Raw genomic sequence first — 27,393 nt, forward strand, 5'->3', positions numbered from 1 at the left:
GGCCATGGACCTGTTCCTCGTTGCGTCACTACCGGCAACTCTTCTCTGATAGACAGCACACATCCCACCCGTCCATCTGGGCATCCTGCCCGGCAAATGCCAGAACCCCTCTTGCTAGGTGACTGTCGACATGGCAGCGTATAGTGCACAATGTGCGATGCAATAGCAGTTTTCGCCTCCTCTGACCCAGCTCTGAAACTTAAATAGAACTCAACAAAATCCCCCAACCACAACCAAACCCCAACCCCACCCGCTCCAACCCCCCAATCAGGTTGTGCAATGACCTCCCAGGTCCCCCTCCCAACTACGACAACTGTAACTACAGTCCTTAGATGTGAACGGTGAATGGGAATCATCCCTTGAGGTACGCAGGTTGGCCACCCACAAGCCCTGTACTCATGACAGGGCGATCGAGCGCGGGCCTAGTGTACCAGCTCAAGGACCCCCCCCCTCCTGATCCCGCAGTCCTACTTAGCTCCCTTCCAGCATCTGAAATTGATCCTCCAGGGAATTCGACATTCTCTATGGCCCGGCTCGGCGCAGACAGGCAATACCCAGCGACTTAACAAGAAGCATACATGAACAGTCACTCAACATCACTTAGCCTGTCCCGCTGGTCCGGGTCATCTGCAGGTGCCTGAGTCTTTTGGTCCTTTACCAGTTGTTTGGCATATTTCAGAGCCGCCTTCGCGTCAACAAAGAAGGACGGTTTACCGGGACCTTGGACCCGGAGTTTTGCAGGGTAGATGAGGGAGTATTTGGTGCCTGCCTGTTGAAAAAGTTTCTTCGCCGGCAAAAATTCCCTTCGAGCGGCCTGAACCTGCATCGTATAGTCCGGATATAATGCAATGTGGTTGCCCTTGTATTGCACGTCTGTCATGTCTCTTGCCATCCGTAAGATCACGTCCCGGTCCCTATAATTTAAGATTCGTGCAATAATAGGCCGGGGCGGTGCACCTGGTTTAGGCCTGGGCCCCAGTGATCTGTGAGCCCTCTCGACCAGGAACATCGAAGACAAACCCGACCCAAACAGATCCTTAAACATTTGTTCGACAAAAAGCTCCATGTTTGTTATGTCCGTCGTTTCCGCCACACCCGTGATGCGGACATTGTTGCGCCTCGAGCGCGCTTCCAAATCCTCATTTTTCTGTTGTATAAGTTGCAGGATCTTATCCATGCCCCGCAGTTGGCCGGCAAGGCCGGTCTGATTTTCCTCCGTGTCGGCCACACGTGTTTCGAGCGATTCCACTCTTCCTTCTTGTTTGTCCATACGAGACGTGATACCGTCCATGCGGGCCGCCAGCGCATCCATTTTGCCATCAATGCCATGTAAACTTGTTTTCAGTTCCTGAAACATGGCTTTAATGTCTACATCCTGAGCACCACTCCGGTCTGCTCGAGAAGACTCAGCCTCACGGTGGTCTGGGTCTGGGTCCGGCGGCTTCTGCTTGGACTTGTCGAAGGTGATTTTCGGCTGCCGCGTGTCCGGCTTGCCCATGGCCGCTCACCGGACGCCACCCGGCGCCGGCAGTGTGTGTGGGCAGCCGAGCCGCGATCTCCTCACTGCACCAGTCGCCGCCAGTCGCCAACCACCAGCGTGTCGTCGAGGGCAGCAGGGCGGTTAGGCCTCGTTGGTAGGTAAGAGGGCTGTGCCCCCAGTGTCGGGGCACACACCGCACACTACGGCTTCAGGGAAGATGGCCGCCACTGCAATTATCCGATCGGGCCTTCCACTGTTCACCGGTATGCACTCCAGGGGCAGGCGATAGGAAGGAACAAATCAGAGTCTCTGTCCATGAGGTTCGGCAACACGTGCTCCCAGAGCAGGGCCCAGCAGCGCTCGCCGAGCGCAAGCATCGGGGCCCTCCGCGCCGTCCACGGCAGTCAGCTAGCTCCCAGTGCGCCGCAGAGCATTCGGGTCTCTCCCTTAGCCGCACCTCCAGTCCACTTTCAGTGTTCCCCCACACCAGACGCCGCTGTCCCAGCCTCTCTGTTTCAGCCGCAGGGGGTGAACATCCGGCGGGGCGCGCGTCTCCTGGGGCGATCGAACAGCCTCTGCCTTGCCCCTCGGACAGGTTTCGGGCCCTCCACACGCAAGGCCCCGGCTCTCGCGATTGTTGTAGGCCGCCGCGTCTCCGTGCTTCCTGCGGGCCGCTCTCCACCCACGCGTCTCCTACGGGGTCAGAACCGCCAGCGCACAGGGCGGACACCCTGGGCTACCGTCTCGGGCGGGGAGGTCCGAGCCCGCACCCCAGTTCAGCAAATAATTGAAGGATTTCTGTGCTCGATCGGCGGAGCTGCGATTTCAGGCAGCCATTCCGCTCGGCAGCCAAGCCACGCCAAACTTGCAGATCTTTTGAGTGAAGCGATCCAACAAGCTTTGGCAACAGCAAACAGATGCAGGGCACAGGGAGGCAGTTCCAGTCGGCCGGAGAGGGATTACAGCCACCCCAGTTGCAGGGAAGACTGGTCAGGCCACTGTAGAACCAACAACTACCAGCAGTGTTGCAGAGCCGGGGGATGTCCGTGGGACAACAGGATCAACAAACTGGTTATCGTTGTAGAGGTGCGTGCGGATGCAGGGAAGTGACTCATTCACTTCAAGGGAGATTCCCTCTGGCTTTGGTGCAGGTAGAGTCCTTTGTGACTCTAAGCATGCACAGCCATGGAGTTGCAGAACTTGAAGACGCACATGGACAAAGATGCAGCAGGAATCTTCCCACCGAAGCAGTCCTGTCTTTGGTCCTGGCTCGAAGAACAGCAGAGTTCCAGTGTCCACCAGCAGAAGACTCTTGGGACAATCTTCAGATGACAGGCAGTCGGATCTTGAAGTTGTTGCCGAGTGGAACCTGAGGACCTACCCTCAGGGGAGCCCTTAAGTAACCCTAAAGAGGGGAAGGACCTCTTCTGTGGTGACGTGCCTGCCAGAGAGGGGCAGGCAAGCTACTAAGATGGCTTAGCCAGTCATATGCTCTCAAGGGACAAGATTCAACATGGCAGAATCAAGAGAGCAGGATCCCAGTGAACTACAGTCAAAACACACTGACGCCAGGCTAAAAGTGGGGGTATCTATGCCGAAAGTTCATACTTTCCTATATAAGCCCCCCCCTCCAAATGAAAGAAGATAAGACTGACCTTGCCTAATTGAGTCTTCATTTTCTAAGTGGAAATATCTGGAAAGTATATCTGCGTCAGCATGGCTATTCCCAGGTCTATGTTCCACTGAAAAGTCCATCCCCTGTAGGGAAATGGACCACCTCAAATGTTTGAAATTTTCGCCCTTCATATGTTTTAGCCATAAGAGGGGCTTATGGTCTGTCTGAACAATGAAGTGAATGCCAAACAGGTAAGGCCTTGATTTCTTCAAGGCCCAAACCATAGCAAAGGCCTCCTTCTCAATAGCTGACCAGCGTTTCTCTCTTGGGGCCACCCATCTGCTGATAAAAGCTACTGGTTGATCCTGGCCCTCTTCATTAAGTTGTGACAACATTGCTCCTATTCCTATCTCAGAGGCATGTTCCTGGACAATAAATTGTGTGGAGTAATTAGGACTCTGCAGAATGGGAGCTGAGCACATGACCTTCTTCAGGTCATCAAACGCCTATGGACAGCTAACTGTCCAATTCACCTTCCTAGGCATCTTCTTAGAGGTGATGTCATTAAGGGGAGTCATAATGGACCCATACCCCTTAACACATATTATGCAGTACCCAGACAGGCCCAAAAAAGCTTTGACCAGAGTCTGGGTAGTGGGAGCAACCCAATTTACAAATGTCTGGATTTTGCTCTCCAATGGCCTCCACCTACCAGGTGACGCAAGTATACCACCTTACTCTGTCCTATATGGCAATTACTGCCTTTGATAGGGAGGCCTGCCTTCTGCAGGCCCTCAAGTACATTCCTGAGGTAGACCAGGTAAGTTAGCCAAGTGGAGCTAAAAACAGCGATATCATCAAGATATGCTGCACTAAATCTTCAAGGTCTGCCAGAACTTGATTCACCAACCGCTGAAATGTGGCAGGTGCATTCTTCAAACCAAAGGGCATTACAGTAAACTGGAAGTGCTCTCCAGGGGTTGAAAATGCTGTCTTGGGTTTTTCCTGCAGTCAGGTCAAAGGTGCTGAAGTACTTCGCGGAAGCCAGAATGTCTATCAATGCATCTGCCCTGGGGAGAGGATGGGCATCAGTCTTAGTGACCACATTGAGGCCTCTGTAGTCTACACAAAACCTGATTTCTCTGTTTCTGCCCTGGGAGTGAGGTTTTGGCGCAAGGACTACTGGAGTAGCCCAGGGGCCATCCAAAGGTCCAATGACCCCCAACTCCATCATCTTCTGGACCTCTGTCCTGATGCAATCCCTGACATGGTCAGGCTGCCTGTAGATTTTACTGTTGACAAGCAGACTGTCACCTGTGTCCACATCATGTGCACACCAGGTAGTCTGACTGTGTGTTAGGCAGAGGGGTTCTGGGAACTGACTGAGAACCTGTCTGCAGTCAGCTTGTTGTTTGTCAGTGAGGCTGTCTGCCAAGACTACTCCATCAACTGAGCCATCAACAGGGTCCTGAGAGAGTAGATCTGAGAGAGGGCCACTCTCTTCCTCCTGTCCCTCATCAGTAGCCATGAGCACGCTCATGTCAGCCCTGTTTTAGTAAGGCTTAGGCAGTTCACATGAAGCATTCTTGGAGTGCCCAGGTCCACCAGATAGGTGACTTCACCTTTCTTCTCCAGGATGGTATGGAGGCCACTCCATTCATCTTGGAGTGCTCTTGGAGCCACAGGCTCTAAGACCCGCACTTTCTGCCCTGGCTGGTAACCAGTCAGAACAGCCTTTTGGTCATGCCAAAACTTCTGAAGTTGTTGGCTGGCCTCCAGGTTTTTGCTGGCCTTCTTTGTGTACGCAGGCCTAGCACACAGTCCACAATATCCTGCTTAGGAAGTTTGAAAGGGAGCATCCAGCCCTCCTTCACTAGAGAAAGTGGAACCCTAGCTAGATGTCCAAACAAAAGTTCAAATTGGTTGTAGCCCACTCCCCTTCTGTGGACCTCTCTGTTGGAAAATAGAAAGCAAAGTAATGAGACATCACATGTTCTCGTGAGCATGTCAGATAGTCCCATAATCATACCTTTAAGGGTTTTGTTTAATCTTTCAACCAACTTGCTACCCTGTGGATGGTAGAGTGTAGTGAACTTATAGTTGCACCTTGGTCTGACACCACCTCTTTAGGAAAGCCCACTCTGGAAAAACATCCTAAGTGGGCCTTGGCCACTGCAGGAGCTGTAGTGGTCCTACGGAGAATAGCTTCTGGGTATCTTGTGGCAAGATCTACCACCACCGAAATATGACTTTTCCCAGATGATGTAGGAGGGTCTAGGGGACCAACAATGTTGATCCCTACCCTTTGAAAAGGAAACACAACCACTGGTTGTAGGATTAAGGGTACCTTTGTAGTGGTGCCTGATTTACTACTGACTTGGCAGGTGACACAGGAGTGACAAAACTCCTTGGTATATTCAGACATATGCGGCCAATGACCGTGTGGGACAAGCCTGTCCCAAGTCTTGCTTTTACCAAGATGCCGTGCACGGGGTATGCCATGTGCTAGGGCCAAGAGGAACTCCCTAAACTCCTGAAGTATGAGCAACCTCCTGGTGACACCAGGTTTGGGGTTCTTAACCTCAGAATAAAGGAGTCCATGCTCCCAATAGACCTTGTGGGTCCCACTGACACCCCCTGCCTCTGCAGCAGCTTGCTGCCTGAGACTCTCAAGAAAGGGGCAGGATTTCTGTTCCAGACTCAATTTCCTCCATGGAGGGTCTCCCTGCTATCAGCAGCTTTGCTGTGTCAGGCCCAAGCTCGTCTGGGGCAGTTCCCTCACAAGGGGCAAGATCATCTTCCTGAGAAGACTGATCCTCACATGAATTCTGCGGGAAGGATAACTTTTTACCCTTCCTACCTCTCTTGTTGGTAGCAGTCTGGGCCAATATTTCAGGCTCCACTACTCCTTAATCTCCCTGTCAAATGTTCAGTGCAGGTACATTGTAGTTTTCTCTATGTTAGCATAGGCATGTTGCCAACTGCTCTCTGCTTTGTGCACGTTACTACATCATCTTTTTTTTCTTTGTGCCACATTGTACTTTCACACTGAACTTGCTGTTGTTTTTGCGTTCCGTTCTTTCCTAGGATTTGGTCTGAACACCTTAGACATGGTCAAACAAATGCCCCTTGTTATGATGTTCTGGTCAGACCCTAGCACCTCGACAAAACATGATGAGGCAACTGTTGTTTGGGAACATGTACTTTTGTCATATAGGTATGCACAGATAGATAACAACACCCACTTGGAGAGGGATCTTTCCAGGGAAAAATATTGTGACAGCACCTGAGATGTAGGACTTTCATCTGTGTTTGTGCGGCTTGGGGTCTGCTGCTGTCACCCAGAGATCTTCTGATATATAATCATGTTGCTTCCGTAGAAGGGGAGGGAGCATTGGCTACTCTGCCTTATATGATGACAGCACCTTTTATGATTTATGGACTTTTTACCATGCTGACCGTATTTGTGCTCGGCATGTTCTTACTTCTTGTGGCATGCATGCTGCACACTAGAGCAGGATAGTTAAACAAACATTTTTAGCTTTCCTTGTGTCTCTGCCCGAACTTATTGTGGACTAGTATGAGTGTGAGAGTGAAAGGGTGTGTCCTGCCGCCACGATTTCTGAGAGGGTCGGGAGTGTCGTGTTCTGGGGTGCCTCATAAATTGTTCCTCTGTGAGTGAGTTGGAGAGCAACTGGGACACTATGGCGAGTTGGTCCCGGGCTCATGGGCCCTCAGGCGGTACGAAGACTCAGTCCGTATCTAAGGTTCTATGAACCCAAGCAGAGTTCTGTGAATCCCTGCAACATGGCGCGCCCAACATTTGGTCTGGTACTTATTCATGGGACCCCTGGGTAGCGCTTGTGCTTGTCCACAATACCATCACACCATTTCCCGGGGACGTCTGTGGTGGGAGGGCTTTGCCTCCTCACGTATTGCTGCAGGTTTTTCAAGCTTGAATTTTAAAAGGTTTTTGACCTATTTTGATGCTACTGTTGGAATCCCATTTTTCTGATTAATGTTCAACCAGATGCGATTCTTGCTCATTCCTGCGCAGCATGGAGTCCCCAATGCAGGGTCTCCGGTTGATTTTGTGGTTGAAGCGGATCCTGCATACCCTTTCAAAGTGTTTTACTCCTGGGTTGCATTTCCCACTGTGAATTCGAATAATGATTCTTTTCATGCTTATATTGTTGCTGAAGTTCCTGCGGCTTATCACACTTACGCATGTGTTGAAGTTCTTTCTATGGCCTGGGAGCACCACATTTGGTTTAATGACACCCGACCCCATCCTATTGAAACTTTTCATATGGGCCCCTTAAGTATTGAGGGGCCACATATTCTGTTCTGGCCGGTTTTACTCTGTATCCTAATTATCTCAATGCTAATTTGGCATATGTACATTTGTTATATGCTCAGGTTGTTCTCCTTTATAGATGCCTGATTAAATTTGTTGCCTGTGCTTTTCTCGCGGCTCGACATGGGGTCGCACTGTGAGGGTTTTATTATTATCCCGGTTATTAATATTTCGGTGATGGGCAAACGTCATCACAACCTTGAGGACTTTCTGTTTTGGATTGCTCAGAAAATGTATCAGCTTGATGTGGTTTTCCCTCTTACGGGTCCTGTGGAGAAACAAAGGATCCTTACTATGTGCTTGCCTAGTGGTGTAATTCCTCCTTTGGCCGACTGCAACACCTGACGGATGGTGTTTGTCTCAGTGTATACAGTTTGTTATGGCACTCCCTTGATGTGCGTTCTTCTGAGCGTTCTCACACAAGTACAGAATGAACATTGGGCAGGTCCTCCCTATATTTGGGGATGAAGTCGATGGGTATTTTTCCTGTAGTTTTCTACATTATTATTTCTAATATTAAAGGTGAAGCAGTGTCATTGATGGTGTATCAGTGCCTTTCGGCAGTGGCTAACATTGGGAACGTGAGTTGTCGATTATTATTGCTGTGTTTATACATCCTTAGGTCGCAATAACTTGAGGGTTTGTCCTTCTACTCAGTTTCAAGGTAAGCCGCCTGCTGAAAAGGAGGGACAAATCTAAGCAGCAACAGAAGCCCAGGTCTCGTGGTGTATCATCGCCTCAAAACGCTTCTGAACGTAGATATGATTTTTGTGATCACTCTAAAATTAAAACTCTTGAGAGGTTTCAGGTTGCTGGATTTCATTCTCCTCTACCTTTCAGTACGACCGAGGAGGACGGCAAGATCGCAGACAGGGTGAGTCCACGAATCCCCAGCAGGACCTGAAGTGCCCTTTTGACCTGAATGTCAAGAGGGATGAACCACCTCCATATAGAGCCTCGTTCCAGAAGGAGAAAGTTGCTGTGTTAACAGTGAAGTATGCCCCAGATGATGAGAACCCGCATCTTAGGCAGGAGTTGGGTGGTGACTCTCCTCTACAGCATGGCAGAAGTTACGGTATCGCACCAGACACTCCACCAGTTTCTGGAGGCGAAAGCAACTGACACCTTTGTAACTGTTGAAACCGCGGACACCTGGGTAACTCCCTGTGATAGACTTTACCATCTAGACATGCAGATTGAAGGTGACATTAAACGCACCATAAATTATATTTTGGGGACAACTTGACGTCTTCTTATGACATTATGCTGGTGGAGGTAGATTGGCCTCCCCTGTTTATTCTTGCTTGTGCTCAAGGCACGGATGTGATTATTCCTTCCTTTTTGCAATACGTCCCTGAAGAGACTTAGTGTGCATATGCTTCTGAGTGGAGTCTTGCCTTGGCACCTGCCTTATACCGCAGGATGGTTGGGACAAGGATTCTCCATTACGTGTTGTGCCCATATGCTCTACTCGTCAACCACAGCTTCAATATCCAATTAAACGTGACGCTACGGCATCCTGGTGAAGAGATTCGTACCCAATTGGAGTATCAGGGAGTAATTGAACGCTGTGTCTCTGCGATGAATAATCCTCTTTTTCCCATTTTGAAATCTTATGGTTGCTATCGCATAATTTTGGATTATAGACAATTGAATAGTCAGTCCTATACTTTTGGGGTTCAAAACACGCATAGTACTGCGTTGATCAATGATATTGTGCCTTAGAAGTTTAAAACTACACTAGATATGTCTAATGGCTTTTTCAGTCATTGCCTGGCTCCTGAGAGCTGGGACTTGTCCACGTTCTCCGCACTCGGATCCTAGAGGCAAAACGTGAGACTGCCCAAGGGGTCCAACTCTCTATGGGGGAGCCCGTTATTTTCATATCTTACCTCTTAGTCTATTTTCTTTTTTCTTTGATTAGGGACTTTTGCCCTTGTGGTAACGTCTGAATATTTTTCTGTTTTTTTACACTAGTCTACATGTGAGGCCTTGTATGTTGTTAACTGATCACATTGCATTTGATGCCGGTTTCCATCACGTATATATAGTCCTTTGACTTCTCAAATTTTTCTTTATATCAAATGGCCACTGGGTGGCACTCCCACCTTTGGAGACACTGTTTCTGACCTTTATTTCTTCGCACTCTTTAAGAGATGTGTTTAGACTGTGTCTAGTTTGCTGAATGTCTATATTCATCTTTCTGTGGGTCCTCTGTACAACTATTTGGTGGTTATTCATCTTAATATATTTTCCCCCTTCTCTTAATGGTATACATTTTGATCATCTACACAAACTAGTATCAGGACACACGTTTTCCTCCTCATCCAATATGGTGTCCGTTCTTTCCCTCTGACATATGATGTTTCATCTCGAGTGCAGACCCTCCGCTCCTCCCACAGGAGTGTTTTTGTTGAGCTCTAATTGAGGAACCTCAGGACTACTTAAAATGCTCGCTTTGTAACCCTTTTCTTTACCTGCTGGATGTAGGCGGGAGAAGCAAGGGGCATATCAGCAACAGACGGCGATATATTTATCGCCGCCTATCACTGTAATTTATCGCCCGGATAACGTGCTATTAACAACGCGTTACTCCAGGGCGATAAATTTTACATCAAAAGCGACGTTATGAAGGAATATCGCTGTTAAACCAGCGATATTCCCACAGCAATAGAAGAAACCTTGATGATAGGGAGATGTGGATTCAGCCACTGAATCCACCTCCCATGCCATAGATAGGGTAGTCATGAAAAATAGCAGACTTAAAATACCGGGGATAACAGCGGTTAACGCTGTATTTTACATTGCTATGGGTGTCCTGGGCCGTATTGTAAATACGGAGTAGGGCAATTAGACATCATTTTCCCTTAGTTTTTGCAGTGAACGCCTACTTTGCATCTCATTAGATGCAAAGTGAGGCGTGAACTAAACAGGAGCTGAATCAAGGAAACACGCGCTAGCCCTATGTGTTCTGCTTAGATCCGGTTGTCTTCATTGGTTTAGAACGGGAGTCCTCCACTCGCCCCTTAGCTCCCTATCACAACATGTGTTTAATCATTTTCTAATTTCTCTTACAGAGGAGTTTTTCTCTATCCTTTCTTAGTTTTACTTTAGTGAAGTGCATTTGGTGTCCTCTACTCCTTAATTCGATCTCCCATACCCGCCTATAGTTTACCCATGTGAGGTTACTTTATAGCTTTGGGTTCCATTTTTTGATGTCTTTCATCAACTTATTGGTCCTTTTTAGGCCTAGCTCCATTATATACATTAGATTCCTCCCTGATCTATAAGAGCATGGGCACCGACATACCTCGCTGGGTCGCCTCCCTGATATGAGGCTGGCATCAGCGTCTCTTCTAGGGTCATGTATGAGGCCAGCCCCTCATTAATTAGTATTCGTAGTCACTTCTATCGAGTGTGACTCTCTTTAAGTGGTCCAGTTCATGAACCTATGTTTACACTTATTATTTTTCCCATTATAGACATCGCTTTAAACTCTTGGCCTTTGGTGGGATTTCCTACTAGTTTCATTTTGGACATGACGCCCACTTGACAATTTCTCCTTCGAAATAAGCTTTTGAGTCGTCATATAAATAAGTAGGTATTTATCCCTTTTTACATCCTCTCTCCTCTCAGCATTACATGTAGCAGGTACTTTCTAAGAGGGCCCATCTATCCTATGGACACATACCACTTCCTGTTCATTCCTCACGATATTCTGGACTATACATGTCTCAAGGGTCTACATTGAGATACTATCACAAGGATGTTTGGGGCCCTAGACACAATTCTTTGGTATTTTCTGGTTTCCAGAACAACTCAATCTGCCATCCTAGGGCCTGATTCACAGAGGGAAACTTAGACCAAAAGTCAACGGGCACAGTGCCTCGCCATAGTTGGACACTACATACTGAGACGACCTTCTACATTGGGGTCAGCGATGGGGATTTTACAGTTCTAGAGCCTTTCCCAAAGGACCCCGAAGGAACCACCTGGATCAAGGAAGGATGGAGAGCCACCCCACTTGTAGATACCCCAGGAACCAGGATACCTACTCCAGGAGCCAGGTGCATAGGGATGAAGTGGCGTCGGAACTGCCCGTAGACGCCAATGAAGGTTCGTGGAAGATCATCAGCTACAGAGTCTTGTGGATAAGGCCGGTGGAACCAGGACGTGGAATCCAAATGAAAACAACCTGAAAGCAGAGGGGACAGAGTCCAAACCACCCGGACGTGACCAGGAGGCACAAGAGCACAATACAAGCCCTAGTTTTTGGTTCATGCTGTAGAACTGTGACGTAGAAGCAGCAGCTATGGAGACCAGGCAACGATGCAGGAGCATAGGAGTCTTCCACGAGCTCTCCCGATCCAGTCGCCAAGGCAGGTTGATGAGTGGCCAGCATGACCACCAACAAGCCTCGGCAAATGCAAACAATGGTTTGCAGAAGAAGATGCCGTGTTGCAGACCAGCAAGGTCTGTGGGACTAACCCAGTAAGGGTGAGTCAGGGCATGCCCTCAGCACACAGGAAAGCCAGCAAGAGTCCTTCTGGCATGGATGCATGCTGAGTCCTTTGTGGCTCAGGGGATGCACGGCCATGAAGTTGCAGAACTTGAAGAAGCACAGGGAGGAAGATGGAGCAGGAATCTTCTTACCGAAGCATTCTTGAGTTCCAGTGTCCACCAGCAGAAGAGTCTGTGGACAGTCTTCAGATGACAGGCAGTTGGATCTTGAAGTTTTTGTCGGGACAAATCTAAGGACCTACTCCAGAGGAGCCCTTAAGTAACCCTAAAAATGGTACGGTCCTCTTCTGTGGTGACCCACCTATCAGAGGGGGCCAGAGAGGCTACTCAGCCGGCCTAGCCAGTCAGATACTCCCAAGGGCCAAAATTCAACATGGCAGAATGAGGTGGCCACCTGGCTGAGCTATGGTCACCTTCATAGGGTATGAGCTGGACAGGGAGGTGAACACTCTCCTGTCCTTTCCGTAGATTTGCACAGAGCAGGAATCAAGGGCTTCTGAACTGGGCTAAACTGGTTCATGAAGGAGGGTACCAAATGTGCCCTTCAATGCAGTCTGGTGGTGCGCAGAAGTGCCCCAAACCTACCTAATTCTACAGGAGAGTTGGTCACACCCTTCCTTTGCCGGAAATCCTTTGTTCAGCTTCCCCTGCCCGAGCTAACCTCATCAACAGGGGGCAGAACAGTGTCTCGGGTCAGCAGCAGTGTGGGCAGGCTGTCAGACCCTGTAAGGCTACAAAGGTAGGCATTCGGGGGTTCTCTAAGGAACCCCCCCAGTACATGGTATCATGCATCTATCACTGGAATCAGTTTAGTTGCATGATCCAGACATGTTTGATACCAAACATGACCAGGTTTGGGGCAGCCATTATGTAGTTGGACATCTCAGCTTGCCACTGTCCACTACATACCTTATAATGGCTCTTCCCATGCTTACAAAGCCCAAAGAACGGAGTACAGGGTTTGTAGAGGTACCTCTACTCATGCAGGGGAACTCACACACTTAGAAACGTTCACCCTGTCCTTGGATTGAAGGGCCTACCTTAGGGGTGACTTATAGTTTAAAAATGAAGTGACCGGGATATATGGTTAAACTTATATCCAAAGAGAAAGGTAGAAGCTGCCCTTCACGCATGCTGCAATGGCAGCTCTGCAGACACAGTTTGCATGGGGTCTTATGGGTGGCATAACAAATGCTACAGCCCATGGGAGACCCCTGGTGTGCCAATGCCCAGGGTACCTCATTACCATATATTAGGGACTCACAATGGTACCCCAGTATACCAATTTTGGGGTGTACAAAGTACTTGCCATTGACTTTAGAGGAGAGCGCACTGTGACTGGTGTTCTGGTTAGCAGGATCCCAGTGAACTACAGTCAAAACACCCTGACACCGGGCAAAAAGTGGGGATATCAACGCCAGAACTATCCTACTTTCCTACAGCCACCCTCTCCATGAGATTATGGAAACCTCCGATATCTTCTGAAGGCAAATTAGCAGGTTGCTGCAGAGGTGGTAGAACGTAGTCACCCTATCATCCTAAGGTGGCTATGTGTCTGGGATCTCACCCTCTTCTCTTTCATCATCTCTCGGTGGTGCTGCTACATGGGAGGCAGGCGTCATTCTAGGAGTCGCTGGCAGAGGGAGAAGTGTTGGAGCAAGAGGGTGAGCGGTGGTGGTCACGTACCAGGCTGGGGTTGCGGTAAACACCTCCGATAATCTATGAGCATCGCCTGGAGGTCCTGTATCAAGGAAGCGGGAAGATGTGCGGTGTCCGGCTTAGGTGGAGGGTCGGAATAATATCCGCGAGGCTCATAATGTCTTAGAGGTGGAGGATGCTAATGCCGATAATAATGCCCTTCCTCCTCATACCCCTCTTCTTCCATAGCTGCCAAGGTTTCAGATTGCTGTGCGTGACGTTTTCATCATTTTAGTGTAATTATGAGTGACATTTCAAGGACTAAGAGTGATCCTTTTTCAGAAGCAAAATCAAGCAATGAAGACTGGGTAGTCATACATATTAGCGATTACACCCATGTGAGCAACAAGACCCTCTAAGAAGATGTTAAAACTGATGGAAAGCACCGGAACCGGAAGCCCCTCCTGCCCTCCTACACCGATCGGACTGTTAAAAAGAAACGAGGACTCCGATCTGCGCCCCCCTCATTGACAGTGCGCGCTGCACCACTGCAAACTAAAGAAGGTGTCTGTAAATTTCAGCAAAGTCACTTATTGTAGTAGGGTCAGATTGAAAACCGGCGCAGTGTGCCTGCCACTTGCTCACCTCGAGAAGAGACAATAATAGTGACTGCAATGCTGGGGGAGGGGGCTCACTTGAGAGCGCACATCATCATTCGCTGGGGTGCAGACTCCATGAACGCTCTTTGCTGCAGCGAGCACAGCAATCAGCTACTAGTGGTCGGTGCCACACTCCTGACCTGCCATTCACAGCAGACTTTGCACAGTTGAGATAACTGCAAGACACTCTGCCAGAGCAGCACGCGCGCCGCGCTGCCCGCTCATCAGCGGTGTTTGGCCAGGGCGGCCATTTCGGTCCACTTGTCTCTTCCTCTGCACCGGCGGTGGTGTCAAGGAGGTGCTAGAAATGCGTGGCCTCACATTTTTGTGCGATGATGCTGATCACTGCACAAAAATGCGTTAGTATCACGCCTGATGCGTGGGACTTGGCAGGGCTGTTCTTCTTCCTGGCATTTAACATTCAGTTCTGAAGGGCTGTGGGCTGGCCTAAACAGGCTGCCGTCATCATCAGATTTCTCAATGTCCAGCAGGCGACTTGGAGGCAGAGGCGAGACATTGCTGGGCAAGGTGTTTGCAGAATGTAGAAAGATTCTAGTGACCTTAGAAATCTTAACGATGTTGTTGTCGAAAGAATGTAAGCATCCTTCTTTAGCATCATGGTCAACGTCATTGACGTGAACGCCGTCAACTAGACCGTCGTTGATGGAGCAATCGTCAATGGGATGAACGATGATGGGGCCATCGATCCTTGGCAGATGGCGTCGATGGGCCAGGTAAGGATGTTTAAGTGGGAAGGTTTCGGCTTCTCTTTTTCTTGGAGCTGTGAGGCTGATGAGAAGTCCTCAAGGATTTTCTTGACTCCTTTGACGCTTCTTCATGGGACCGCGACCTTTTGTGAGACCTAAAAGAGGTGTCACTATCCTTCCCAGAAGATTTTTTCTGAGGTTTTCTTTTCTGAAGCCACATGATTAGCCTGCCTTCCCTGTTTTTGAGGAGAAAGTGCAACAAATCTTGCATCTTTTACCTCATGCTTGGGATGAAAGCAGTGAAGGCAGTCCTTATGTGGGTCATCCACATGAACACTGCTCCCCACATGTCTTACAGGGACGAAACAGGCCTTTTCTGTCAGACATAGCAGAATAGCACTGTTGAAAATAACTTTTTAGATGAAAAAACTGAGCAGTGCTCAGGGACCCTGCCGCCACACACGACGTGGGTAGCTGCCATCTTTTGCGGTTAGTAATACATTTTGTGTAAAAAAACTAAAAGTGCAAAGTATTGTCCTTCCCACCAGTCAGGCAATCACTGCATTCACTCCCCCCTTTGAAGCCTTGCACACCTAACGAGATATTCTCTAGTGGGGAAAATCCCCACTCTAAACTTAGGGGCATATTTATCAAACTTTCCCACAGTGCAGCAAGCCACCTTGCTGTGCTGCGCTGCGTGAAAAGACAGGAATGTGATTTATTTAACATTTTACAGCGCATTCCTGTCTTTTCCTTGCGCTGGCGCATTCTTTTGGCTGCCTAGCGCAAATGAAAGGACCCTTGCACCATGTGCTCTATTGAACATTATACAGCACATTCCTGTCCTTTCCGTGCACTGGCACACTTTTGGCTGCCTAGCGCCAACAAAAGGACCCTTGCACCTTGTACAAAGGGGCCCTGAGTTGCAGGCAGTATTTTTTTGTGCCGGAAGGGATATCTTCCTGCCGCATTTACCTATTTCAATGTGCAGCACACTTAGAAAGAGGAAAGAACGAGTAACAATAAGAATATTTCTCGTTGTTGAGCCTCTCCTGGGTAGGCCTGGGTGTGAAATTGGGCTCCACTCACGGAGTTTGCAGAGTTTATCCCACCCCGCACAGTGACATTTTTTTCCTCGCTCGTCAACATTAAGTTGGCGAGTGCGAGCGAGAATATCTTACTCCAGACCACTTCCTGGTTTGCAACGTGGGTGGTCACAGATGGTCGCTACTGCTTGCGTTGAGAAACCTTCCGTTCGCATTAAGGAAGCTGCCGCTCGAGCAGAACATCTACTCGAAGGGCAGAAAGGAGCAGCGCCCTCTTGTGCTGCAAGTGGTGCCCTCCTTTGTGCAGATTTTACAGTCCAGGACTAGCACTCATCGCAAAAAATTAGCACGAGTGGCACCACGTAACGCTCTCCGCTGGCTACAGAACTCTGCATAGCTGAGTTTTTTAGGGGCATATCAGCAAGGGCCGGCAATAATTATCGCTCAGCGCGCTTAGCGCGAAGATAATTATCGCCAGCTAGCAGAATTTTATCACTGAGATAGCGTGCTATCAGCAACGCGTATCTCAAAAGTGATAACATTTCAGATGCAAGCTGCCAAATGTGTGATTATCGCTGGAAATCCAGCTTGTTGATAGGGCAGGGCACACTCAACCATGCTATCCACCTACCATAGGATATCATGGCTAAGTCAGATGAAAAGCAGGCATAAGGAAAGAAGCGATAACCGCGGTTAGCGCTACTCTTCTTATCGCTCTGCTTGTTAGCGTGCCCATTGATAATTGGAGAAATGTCGGTTTGCGACATTTCTCCAGTTATTTTGGGACGGAACGCCCACTTTGCATCGCATTAGAGATGCAAAACGGGGCGTTGTTGTGACGGGCGCTAAGTCAGCAAAACACGCGATAGCATGTCTTTGCTGATAAGGTGAAAACGGACGCAAAAGCAGCAATAATTTGATAGCACCGCCTTGATGATATGCCCCTAAGTCACTTTGCAGCACTCTGCGGAGAGGAACTCTGCAAATTCAACCCTGGCCTACTCCTGGGAGGCATAGCATTTTGACGCATTCCAAAGTTTACCAATGTTGATAAATCTGAGAATGCACCAAAATCCATGGGCGCAAGAGTGGGAACCCCCATGCTCCACCCATGGAACGCCTCTCTGGGAAAGAGTACCACAAGGTAGCAATTTGTGCTGGGTTGTGTTCTTCCAGATTTATCAAGCCATGCAGGACCGCACAAGGTGGCCTTGCGTGGCATGATAGATTTCACAAATGGCACAACGGCAACGCAACACGTTGAAAGACCGGACCCTGAATATATAGTGCGTGTTTCAGTTCTGGATTAGTCTGGTCCAGGTACGACTTCCAGCTAGGACCTGCTCTACTAACAAGGTAGTCGCTCAACATGCGGCCTGGTCTTGTCACAGTAAACCTTGTTCCCAAACTGAAATTGTAGTAGTGTTCTTTCACAAGTTTTATAGTGTCACATCCTACCTCACTTGGGTGTATCAATAAAACATCCAAATGCAATTCGTTTAGCAAGTTCCTCAAGTGCCCCAGCCAGTTATATTCGTGAGAAGTTAGCCTGGTATATGCTGTCCACTACTTATAGTGGGCACCTTGCACTAGTCCAAACAACCCCTTATTTATGATAGGTTAAAGACAACTTCTATTGAAAGCTATCCTAGTGGTAGCTATGGCGAGCAGCCTTCAGGCTAAGACTTGAAGGAATGTAAAGCAGCTTGTTTTACCAGTCTAGAATCTCTTGAATGACCAAATGAAAGGAAACCACACCAGGTATATATATAAAATATATGTGTTTATTCCTAAACACACCCTACTAGTCTCTTTATGAGGCTAGAGGTAAAAGCACATTTGGTGTCATTTTGGAGGGCTTCCCAGGGGTGGCACAATACATTCTGCAGCCCCTGGTAGGCCTCTGGGGTACCTATGCCCTGGGTACATAGTATTCCATATGCTAGGAACTTATAAGGGCACCTCAGAATCCAATCTGTTATGTATCTAGGGTACATGGAATCAATTTAGAGAGGAAGCAGCTAGGCTGAGGTCCTGAATAGCAGGGCCCCAGCCAGACTAAAGTCGAAAAAGTGTTACAGCTGCTGGACCACCACATCTGTAGGCATCTTCCAGTGAACGTAAATATACTGCGACCTTCTGGGTTCTTACAAGCCTGGTTTAATACAGCACTGGTTTCATTGCTGCCAGATCACAGATAGGCATGACTGAGTTCCATATACGGTTAGATACAGTGATAACAAGTGGGTACCTGGTCCCAACCTTAACAGTGCCCACTTGAAGTGGGTTTAGGTTACCATACCGCTAGAGCTCAGCCCCATAAAGCCCCATTGCTTCCGCTTTGAGCGTATCTATCTGGAGTATGGTACTAATACTTAGGGCTGCGTTTGCCTACATTTTAATAACACCCCAGCAGACTGGAGTAAGACTGTTCTCGCCTTCAATATCTGGGCCGTCCAAGTAAGGGGCAGATTTACAATAAACTGACGCATCTCTGCATCATAGCAGAGATGCGTCAGTTTACTTGTGTCATGCAAAAAAACTCTTGAGCCACCATGGATGCATCGCATTTACAGTGCGGCGCCCATGGTGCAAGGATTGACAGATGCGTCATGCATCTGTTGGCGCAAAGGTCACTCATTGCTGGAGTCGTGTCGCAAGCATGAGGCAACTCCAGCAATGCTCAGGAAGGCCTATACCTATTGTGCTGCGTCACTCCTCATGCCTGCTTCAAGCAGGCATAAGGTTGTGACGCAGTGGCATCGTAGAAGTGGCGCAGTGTAATCTTGTAGATTTCACTGCATCACTTTTACGAGGCTTTTCTGCATCAGAATGCCACCCCTGCATGCATTATACCTGACGCAGGTATAATGTGACGCAGGGCTTTACAACGTGACGGATCTCTCTGGATGCTTCACGTTGCAAATGTGTTGCAACGTGGTGCATTGTTTACACTACTGCTGCATAGCATAAGTGACGCAATGGCGGTGCAAACGTATCGCAAGGGGCTTGAAAATCTGCCCCGAAGTTGTTCTGTATTTGTATCCCCAGGTACTCAGAGAACTTTACACTTTGAAATGTGATATTCATCTATCAGTAGCTTCCGCCAGTTCCAGTGACACTCCAAGTGCCATAACCTTAGTCTTACCACAATTAATGGTGACGTCTTTCTTATTACAAAAGTCAACAAAACTGTCCACCAATCTATGCATTGCATTTTCCGTTCAGCGAAAAACAGAACAGGAACTTTCCTCCAGCTGTTATGGGGACATCAGTTGGATTCCCCAAAGGATGGTGAACCGCATCCTATAAGAAGTGGTTAAAAAGCAGAGGCGCTAGCACACAACCCTGCTGTACACCTTACTCTATACTAGGGAACGATTCATTACATTCCCCGAGTGGTCCATCCCTAAGGTTGGCCGCGTTGCCTGGGTGAAGAGACGCTGTCACTCATGAAACAGAGCCCTCCACCCACTGCATCACCAGCGACTGCCAAAACCTTGTACGATCAACAAGGTCAAATCCTGCCTTCAAATCAATGAACGTCAGACACATTGATGCTTTCATTACAGCACATTTGTAGCATCTCAAGTACAACCAGATGGTTTGATGGATTGTTCCGACCCTTGACCTGAAGCCAGCCGGCACCTCGGTTAGAATATTGTTCTCGTCCCCGCAGCCTTGGAGTCCATCGACAGGGAAATAGGCCTTAGATGAAGGACAACTACGGTCCCCTTTCTTATGAATGGGTACCAGAGCCGCAGATCACCAGGACTGGGGAATAACACTGCTAGCTATGGATGCATGAAATGCCTTTGTGAGCACTCTGGCCCCAGCCGCAGATCACCAGGAATGGGGAATAACACTGCTAGCTATGGATGCATGAAATGCCTTTGTAAGCACTCTGGCCCCAGCCGCAGATCACCAGGAATGGGGAATAACACTGCTAGCTATGGATGCATGACATGCCTTTGTGAGCACTCTGGCCCCAGCCGCAGATCACCAGGAATGGGGAATAACACTGCTAGCTATGGATGCATGACATGCCTTTGTGAGCACTCTGGCCCCAGCCGCAGATCACCAGGAATGGGGAATAACACTGCTAGCTATGGATGCATGAAATGCCTTTGTGAGCACTCTGGCCCCAGCCGCAGATCACCAGGAATGGGGAATAACACTGCTAGCTATGGATGCATGAAATGCCTTTGTGAGCACTCTGGCCCCAGCCGCAGATCACCAGGAATGGGGAATAACACTGCTAGCTATGGATGCATGAAATGCCTTTGTAAGCACTCTGGCCCCAGCCGCAGATCACCAGGAATGGGGAATAACATTGCTAGCTATGGATGCATGAAATACCTTTGTGAGCACTCTGGCCCCAGCCGCAGATCACCAGGAATGGGGAATAACATTGCTAGCTATGGATGCATGAAATACCTTTGTGAGCACTCTGGCCCCAGCCGCAGATCGCCAGGAATGGGGAATAACATTGCTAGCTATGGATGCATGAAATACCTTTGTGAGCACTCTGGCCCCAGCCGCAGATCACCAGGAATGGGGAATAACATCGCCAGCTATGGATGCATGAAATGCCTTTGTAAGCACTCTGGCCCCAGCTGCAGATCTTCCTGAAAGAGGTCAGTGGCCTAAACCCGGCCTGGAGCTTAACGTATGTTCTTACTGACACCCTTTGCACTTTTGGTGGTAAAATGCGCATCAAAGGGCAGTTGTACGCTGTTACTCATCCAATGAGGGTATATTACTTGTGCTAGGTCTTTCACACCTATACAGGTCACTAAAATCGCACCCACTCCCTGGGGTCTATATGGCCCCCACTCCCTGGGACTTATATGGCCCTCCTCCCTGGGACCTCTATGGCCCCCCACTCCCTGGGACCTCTATGGCCCCCACTTCCCGGGACCTATATGGCTCCCACTCCCTGGGACCTAGATGGTCCTACTCCCTGGTACCTATACAGCCCCCACTCACTGGGACCTATATGGCCCCCCCAGTTTTGGGCCTATATGGCATTCTGGCTTCTTTGCAGCTCCCCTCTCTACATGGGTAAGTACCTCCCAAATCCCGAGAGTTCTCTTTCTATATGTCGCTTCTTTGAGCTCTGCCCACAGTTGATCCTGTCATGTGTATACTCTCTCCTATAGTCTCCAAGAGCCATTCACTGCCACCTCCTGTGGGCGCTGGATTCAAGCCTGTAAAACTTTGTGCCTCGTGTTATAACATTCCTTGTACCAGCTGGGATAACTGTGCCCGCTTGGACCCCCTTCACTGTTAATACTGGCTACGACCACCGGAGTTTCAATCTTTGAATCATTAGACCCTACATAATCAATACATTCAGGTCAGCATCCTCTGGGGCATTAAGGGTGCCGGGTCATTTTTATAATTGACTTGTGCTATTCCCTTCTCTGGCTGTGTCTTCCCTGCTGCTCAGCTAGGATGAGTGTTAGAATGTCTGATGACCTCACGGAATGCTTGAGTGCCTGGCTTGTGTGTGTGGCCCCCACTCACTGGACCTCTATGGCCCCCACTCCCTGGGACTTATATGACCCCACACTCCCTGGGATCTATATGCCCCCGCTCCCTGGGATCTATATGGCCCCACACTCCCTGGGACCTCTATGGCCCCCACTCCCTGGGACCTATATGTCCCCAACTCCCTGGGACTTCCTGGTGGCGCTGGCATTATGCCTTTAAAACTTTGTGCCTCATGCTATAACATTCCTTATAGTACCAACGGGGGTAACTGTACCAGCTTGGACCCCCTTCACTGATAATACTGGCCGCGACCACAAGGGTTTCAATCCATGAACCATTGGACCCTACACAATCAATACATTCAGCTCAGCATCCTCTGGGGCATTAAGGGTGCCGGGTCCATATCTTGTCATGATTGCTTTTAATAGAGAGATTTCACTGAGATATGTCCCTTTACTCCATCCAGTTCTTCTCCTGTTATGAAGGGCCTCCCACTGCTCGTCACAGTGACACTACATTATAAATGTGCTGATCAGTAACCCCCACCATGCCCCCCCCCCCCGATCATGGCCCCCATCCCCCCACCCCCCACCATTGGCCTCTGTACCAGGTCACTTACTGCTGCCGTCACTGGGTCCAGAGCTGGCGCTTTCTAAGATGGCGAACATGAACCCAAGGGTGAGAAGGAGTGCCCTGAACCCCATGATGCTCTCGGGGTGCACCGCTATTGGCGTCTTCTTCCTGTGGGGAACAATATGCAGATTTTGGTGTTTAATGCACAAACTCCTCACGGTCTGGCAAGTATCACACACTTGTCCCTGTTCGGTTCTGTCGGGTTTTACAGAGGGTGAGATATTTAATGCACCCTGTAATTACCGGAAGTGGTAGACACCCCCTGCTCAGATTTCCGATTCTTGACCAAACAGGGGTTGTCTTGAGAGTTCTCATGAAAGCCACAGCTTCAGCCCTACGTGTCATGGTGTCGGCACGCGCAGACCAGTCCTCGACGTCATGGTATTAGCCGCACCTTTGGGGCGCACTCGACAAGCTGGGGGGGGGGGGGCTCTGAGATGGCGAGGGGATAACTCCGTTTATAAAGAATACTTTTTATTTTATATATTTCTTTATCGTTTGAACTGAACACTAAATGGAGTAAACCAAATCTAGGCACAAAAAATCGATGGTTATAGAAGGAAACAACAATCAGAAAACAAGCACTGGCAAAGCTAGTAGGTCTGACCTTTGCTGATGTGTTGTATTTTTTAAATTCAAGCATATTCCACATAATCAAACAAAGAAAAAGCTATGGCCACTTTAACGTGACTCTTGTAGGCTTATGAAAATGTTTTACAAATTAGGTAACATTCACTGAGGTGGCCACTTTAGGAGTGACATATTTTTGTAATATTAATCTTTTCAGTTATGCCTGCTGTTAGACCGCGACCTCAGAGGAGCCCGGAAGGGGGTCCTGACTTCCCTGAGTCCCACCCGTGTAGTATTGTAGCCGGGCACTGGCGAGAGATTCCCCAGGGGGAGGAATCTCGCAACTAGGATCGTACTTCTGGCACCACACGACACAGAGAGACCACACTGGGTATTCTCAGAAACAAGCTTTATCAAATAGGTATCACTGCAAATATGTACACGGCGAGCACGGGCTCAAGAGTCTCGGAAAGGTCGGGGGTAGCGGGACTGTCTCTGGTAACGGTTCAAAGCAGGGACGTATCCGGCGCACAGCTCACAATCCTCGAGCTGGGGGATACGTGGTCGGAGTCGGGGTCCGGCGGGACCGTGAGAGTCTGGGGGAGCCGCGAGTCACTCAGCGGGCGCAGGTACAGGTTCGGAGGTCTTACGATCTTCAAGGAGCCGCGAGTCACTCAGCAGGGCTCAGGTACAAGTTCGGAGGTCTTACGATCTTCAGGGAGCCGCGAGTCACTCAGCAGGGCTCAGGTACAAGTTCGGAGGTCTTACGATCTTCAGGGAGCCGCGAGTCACTCAGCAGGGCTCAGGTACGAGTTCGGAGGTCTTACGATCTTCAGGGAGCCGCGAGTCACTCAGCAGGGCTCAGGTGGGTTCAAGTTCCAGGAGCCGCGACCACGTCAGCAGGCTCTCGTTGTTCCAGCGTCGAATCTCCCGGACAGTCTCAGAGCACCCCTTGTTATAGGTCGACCCCGCTTTGATGTCCGGAGTCTGCGCAGGCAGGGGTCTTGTCACCTGGGGGCCGCTTGTCGGGGTTTCCTGCTATTGTCTTTTGATCCTTTCAGGGCCGGGTCGAGAGGAGTCCCAGACACCCAGCAGGCACGGAGCCAGCCCGCAGGGAGGCCGGATGGCCGATCGAAACCCATCATCCCAGGGGAGTTCAGAGGTGCGATAGAAACTGCTCCTCCCTCTCTCATCCCCTGGAAGCGTGATGTCCTCCAGCCGGAGTGGCGCCTCGAGGCCCGGGTCGCGCTGGAGCCGGGCGGCCATCTTGTTGCATGGAGTGGGCATGCGGGCCCGGGGTGGCCGAAAGGAGAGAGGCCATGGACGGGGATGTCCGGGGTTGGTGCAGGTGTCCTGGTGGGAAAGGTCGGCTGGGCCGCGTGCTTGGGCTGCAGGCACCAGGTTTCGGTGGTGCAGGGGCACGGAGGGCCATTCTACGAGGCCGGGTCCAACACGCGTCCCCCCCAGCTGAAAGCCAGAGAGAACTGCCCATCACCTTGGGGGGTTCTCTTCGCTGAGGCGGAAGAACCGGGAGAGGCCGTCAGCGTTGGCGTGGTCCGTACCAGGGCGGTGTTCTACGGTGAAGTCCATTCCCTGGAGGGAGATTGACCACCGCAGTAGCTTGGGGTTTTCTCCTCGCATCTGCATGAGCCATCGCAAGGGCCGATGGTCAGTTTGGACCCTGAAATGAGTGCCGAACAGGTAGGGTCGTAGTTTTTTGAGTGCCCAGACCACGGCAAAGGCTTCGCGCTCTATGGTGCTCCACTTCTGTTCTCGGGGTAGCAGCCGCCGACTGAGGAAGGCGACGGGCTGGTCTAGGCCTTGATCATTCACTGGGGACAGGACGGCCCCAATGCCATGCTCGGAGGCATCGGTCTGGACTATGAACTCCTTGGTGTAGTCGGGAGCCTGGAGGACGGGGGCAGTGCACATGGCCGTTTTTAGAGCATCGAAAGCTTCCTGGCAGGCAGCCGTCCATTGCACCTTCTTTGGCTGTTTTTTAGACGTGAGTTCAGTGAGAGGGCCGACCAGGCTGCCATACCCCCGAATGAATCGGCGGTAGTAGCCCGTGAGTCCCAGAAAGGCTCGGACTTCCGTTTGGGTGATGGGTGGGTCCCAGGCCAGGATGGCGTCGATCTTTGGCTGTAGAGGAGCGACCTGGCCACTCCCGACTTGGTGCCCCAGGTAGACTACGGATCCTTGCCCGATCTGGCACTTGCTGGCTTTTACGGTGAGGCCTGCCTGGCGCAGGGCGGTTAGCACTCTCCGGAGGTGCTGGAGGTGCTCACTCCACTCTGAACTGAAGACAGCGATGTCGTCCAGATAGGCCGCGCTGAACTGTTCTAGCCCGGCCAGGACCCTATTTACCAGTCTCTGGAAAGTGGCCGGGGCATTTTTCATCCCGAAGGGCATCACGCGGAAGCGGTAGTGCCCATCGGGGGTGGAGAAAGCAGACCGCTCCTTGGCCCCTTCGGTGAGCGCAATCTGCCAGTAGCCGCAGGTGAGGTCGAAAGTGCTGAGGAACCGGGCGGCCCCTAGTCGGTCAATGAGCTCGTCGGCTCGTGGAATGGGGTGGGCATCGGCTCGGGTAACGTCATTGAGCCCCCGGTAATCCACGCAGAACCGGAGCTCGGGGGCGACACCGGGGGCTGCTGCCTTCGGAACCAGGACCACGGGGCTGGCCCAGGGACTGTCAGAGGGCTCGATTACCCCCAGGGTCAACATCTTCGAGACTTCAGCTTGAATGCAGGACCGGACTCGGTCAGGAACCCGGTAGGCTCGGTGTCTCACCGGCGGGCTGTCCCCGGTGTCCACATCATGAACACACCAGTTGGTGACCCGGGGGGTCAGGGAGAAGAGGTCGGAAAATTGTCTGAGGAGCTGGCGGCAGTCCGCTTGTTGCTGGGCAGTGAGGGCTGGGGAGAGGTTCACTCCCTCCACGGAGCCATCCTGCTCCTTGACACACAGGAGGTCCGGGAGGGGATCCGACTCATCTTCGGCCCCGTCATCGGTGGCCAGCAGGAGGCTCAGTTCTGTCCGCACGAAGTGAGGCTTGAGGCGGTTCACGTGCAGGACCCGGAGGGGATCCCGAGGCGACTGGACGTCCACCAAGTAGGTGACTTGACTCTTCCTCTCAACCACTTTGTAGGGCCCAGTCCATCGGTCCTGGAGAGCGCCAGGCTTCACGGGGGCCATGACCCACACCTGCTGGCCCGGCTGGAACTCGACCAGAGTAGCATTCTGGTCGTACCAGCGCTTCATTTCTTCTTGACTCGCCTCCAGGTTGGCCTCGGCCAGTTCTCGGAACCTCCTGGTCTGGTTCCGGAGGGCCAGGACATATTGGAACACATCTCGGGGGGTGGTCTGGGGTGCTGCCTCCCACCCTTCCTTAACCAAACTGAGGGGACCTCGGACGGGGTGCCCATAGAGTAATTCAAACGGGCTGAACCCTAAGGACTTCTGGGGGACCTCCCGGTAAGCGAACAAGAGGCAGGGGAGCAGGACGTCCCACTTACGCCGGAGGGGCTCTTCTAGGCCAGCGATCATCCCTTTCAAAGTCCTATTAAACCTCTCTACTAGGCCGTTCCCTTGGGGATGGTACGGGGTGGTGAACTTATAGGACACCCCACATTGTTGCCACAGGGACGTCATATACCTTGATATAAAATTAGTGCCGCGATCGCTCACGACCTCGCGGGGGAAACCCACCCTGGAAAAGATCCCCATCAGGGCCCGGCCCACCACGGGGGCCGTAATGGTGCGCAGGGGAATAGCCTCTGGATAGCGGGTGGCGTGGTCTACTAGGACCAAGATGAAACGGTGACCTTGGGAGGTGGGGGGGTCCAGTGGCCCCACGATGTCGATTCCGACTCGTTCGAAGGGGGTACTGACGACCGGGAAGGGTTGGAGGGGAGCCTTGCACTTCCCCCCACTCTTCCCACTGGCTTGGCACGTGGGGCAGGACTTGCAGTGTGCCTCTACCGCTGCTTTCATCTTAGGCCAATAAAAATGGGTCACGAGACGGCTGTAGGTCTTGTCCTGACCCAGGTGACCGGCGAGGGGGACATCGTGGGCTAAGCCCAGGAGGAAATCCCGGAAGCGGAGGGGTACCACCAGTACCCGTCCGGATCCCAGCTCCACTGATTTCTGCTCACTATACAGGATGTTATTCTACCAATAGATTCGGTGCGTTCCGGTCTGGTCACCTGCGGCTTGGCCCTCGGCCTGGCGCCGCAGCCCGACCAGGGAAGGACAGGTGGCTTGCTCCCGGCAAAATTCTTCCCGGGTGGGCCCGCCCTCGTGGCGCCAATGGGCCAACTCGGGTAGATCCCCCAACTCGGGGACCGGGGCGGGGTCGGATGGTGCGGGTTCGTCGCTGGCGACGGACCCTTCCGATGGGGGAACGGGAGGACCCTCGGCGGGGACGGTACAGGCTTCTTCGACCGGGGTGCCCTCGACTTCTCTCCGGGGAGTGAGTCGGGCTGTCATAGATCGGGTGGTGGCACACACCCACTCGGGGAGTCCCATCATTCCTAGGTGGGCTTTGCGCTCTACGTGCTTCCAGGGAGAACTCTCCAGGTCGTTCCCTAAGAGGCAGTCGACCGGCTGGGAGGTTCTTACGGCCACCTTGAGTTTACCTATCACCCCTCCCCACTCAAATGGCACCAGGGC

General features: G+C 50.9%; 1 protein-coding gene across 3 annotated transcripts in view; it reads right to left on the minus strand.

Moving 5' to 3' along the window:
- The window catches only part of LOC146863505 (uncharacterized), a 533,358-nt gene that overhangs the window by 498,058 nt on the left and 7,907 nt on the right, over positions 1-27,393 (minus strand). For all 3 annotated transcript variants that reach the window (XM_085642937.1, XM_085642934.1, XM_085642936.1), the window contains exon 2: positions 22,139-22,260. In XM_085642937.1, coding sequence (XP_085499063.1) covers positions 22,139-22,223 — 85 coding nt within the window. In that variant the 5' untranslated portion in view covers positions 22,224-22,260. The remainder of the gene's footprint in view (positions 1-22,138; positions 22,261-27,393) is intronic.

Source organism: Triturus cristatus, chromosome 2_2, assembly GCF_964204655.1.
Source record: "Triturus cristatus chromosome 2_2, aTriCri1.1, whole genome shotgun sequence".
Taxonomy (NCBI): Eukaryota; Metazoa; Chordata; class Amphibia; order Caudata; family Salamandridae; genus Triturus; species Triturus cristatus.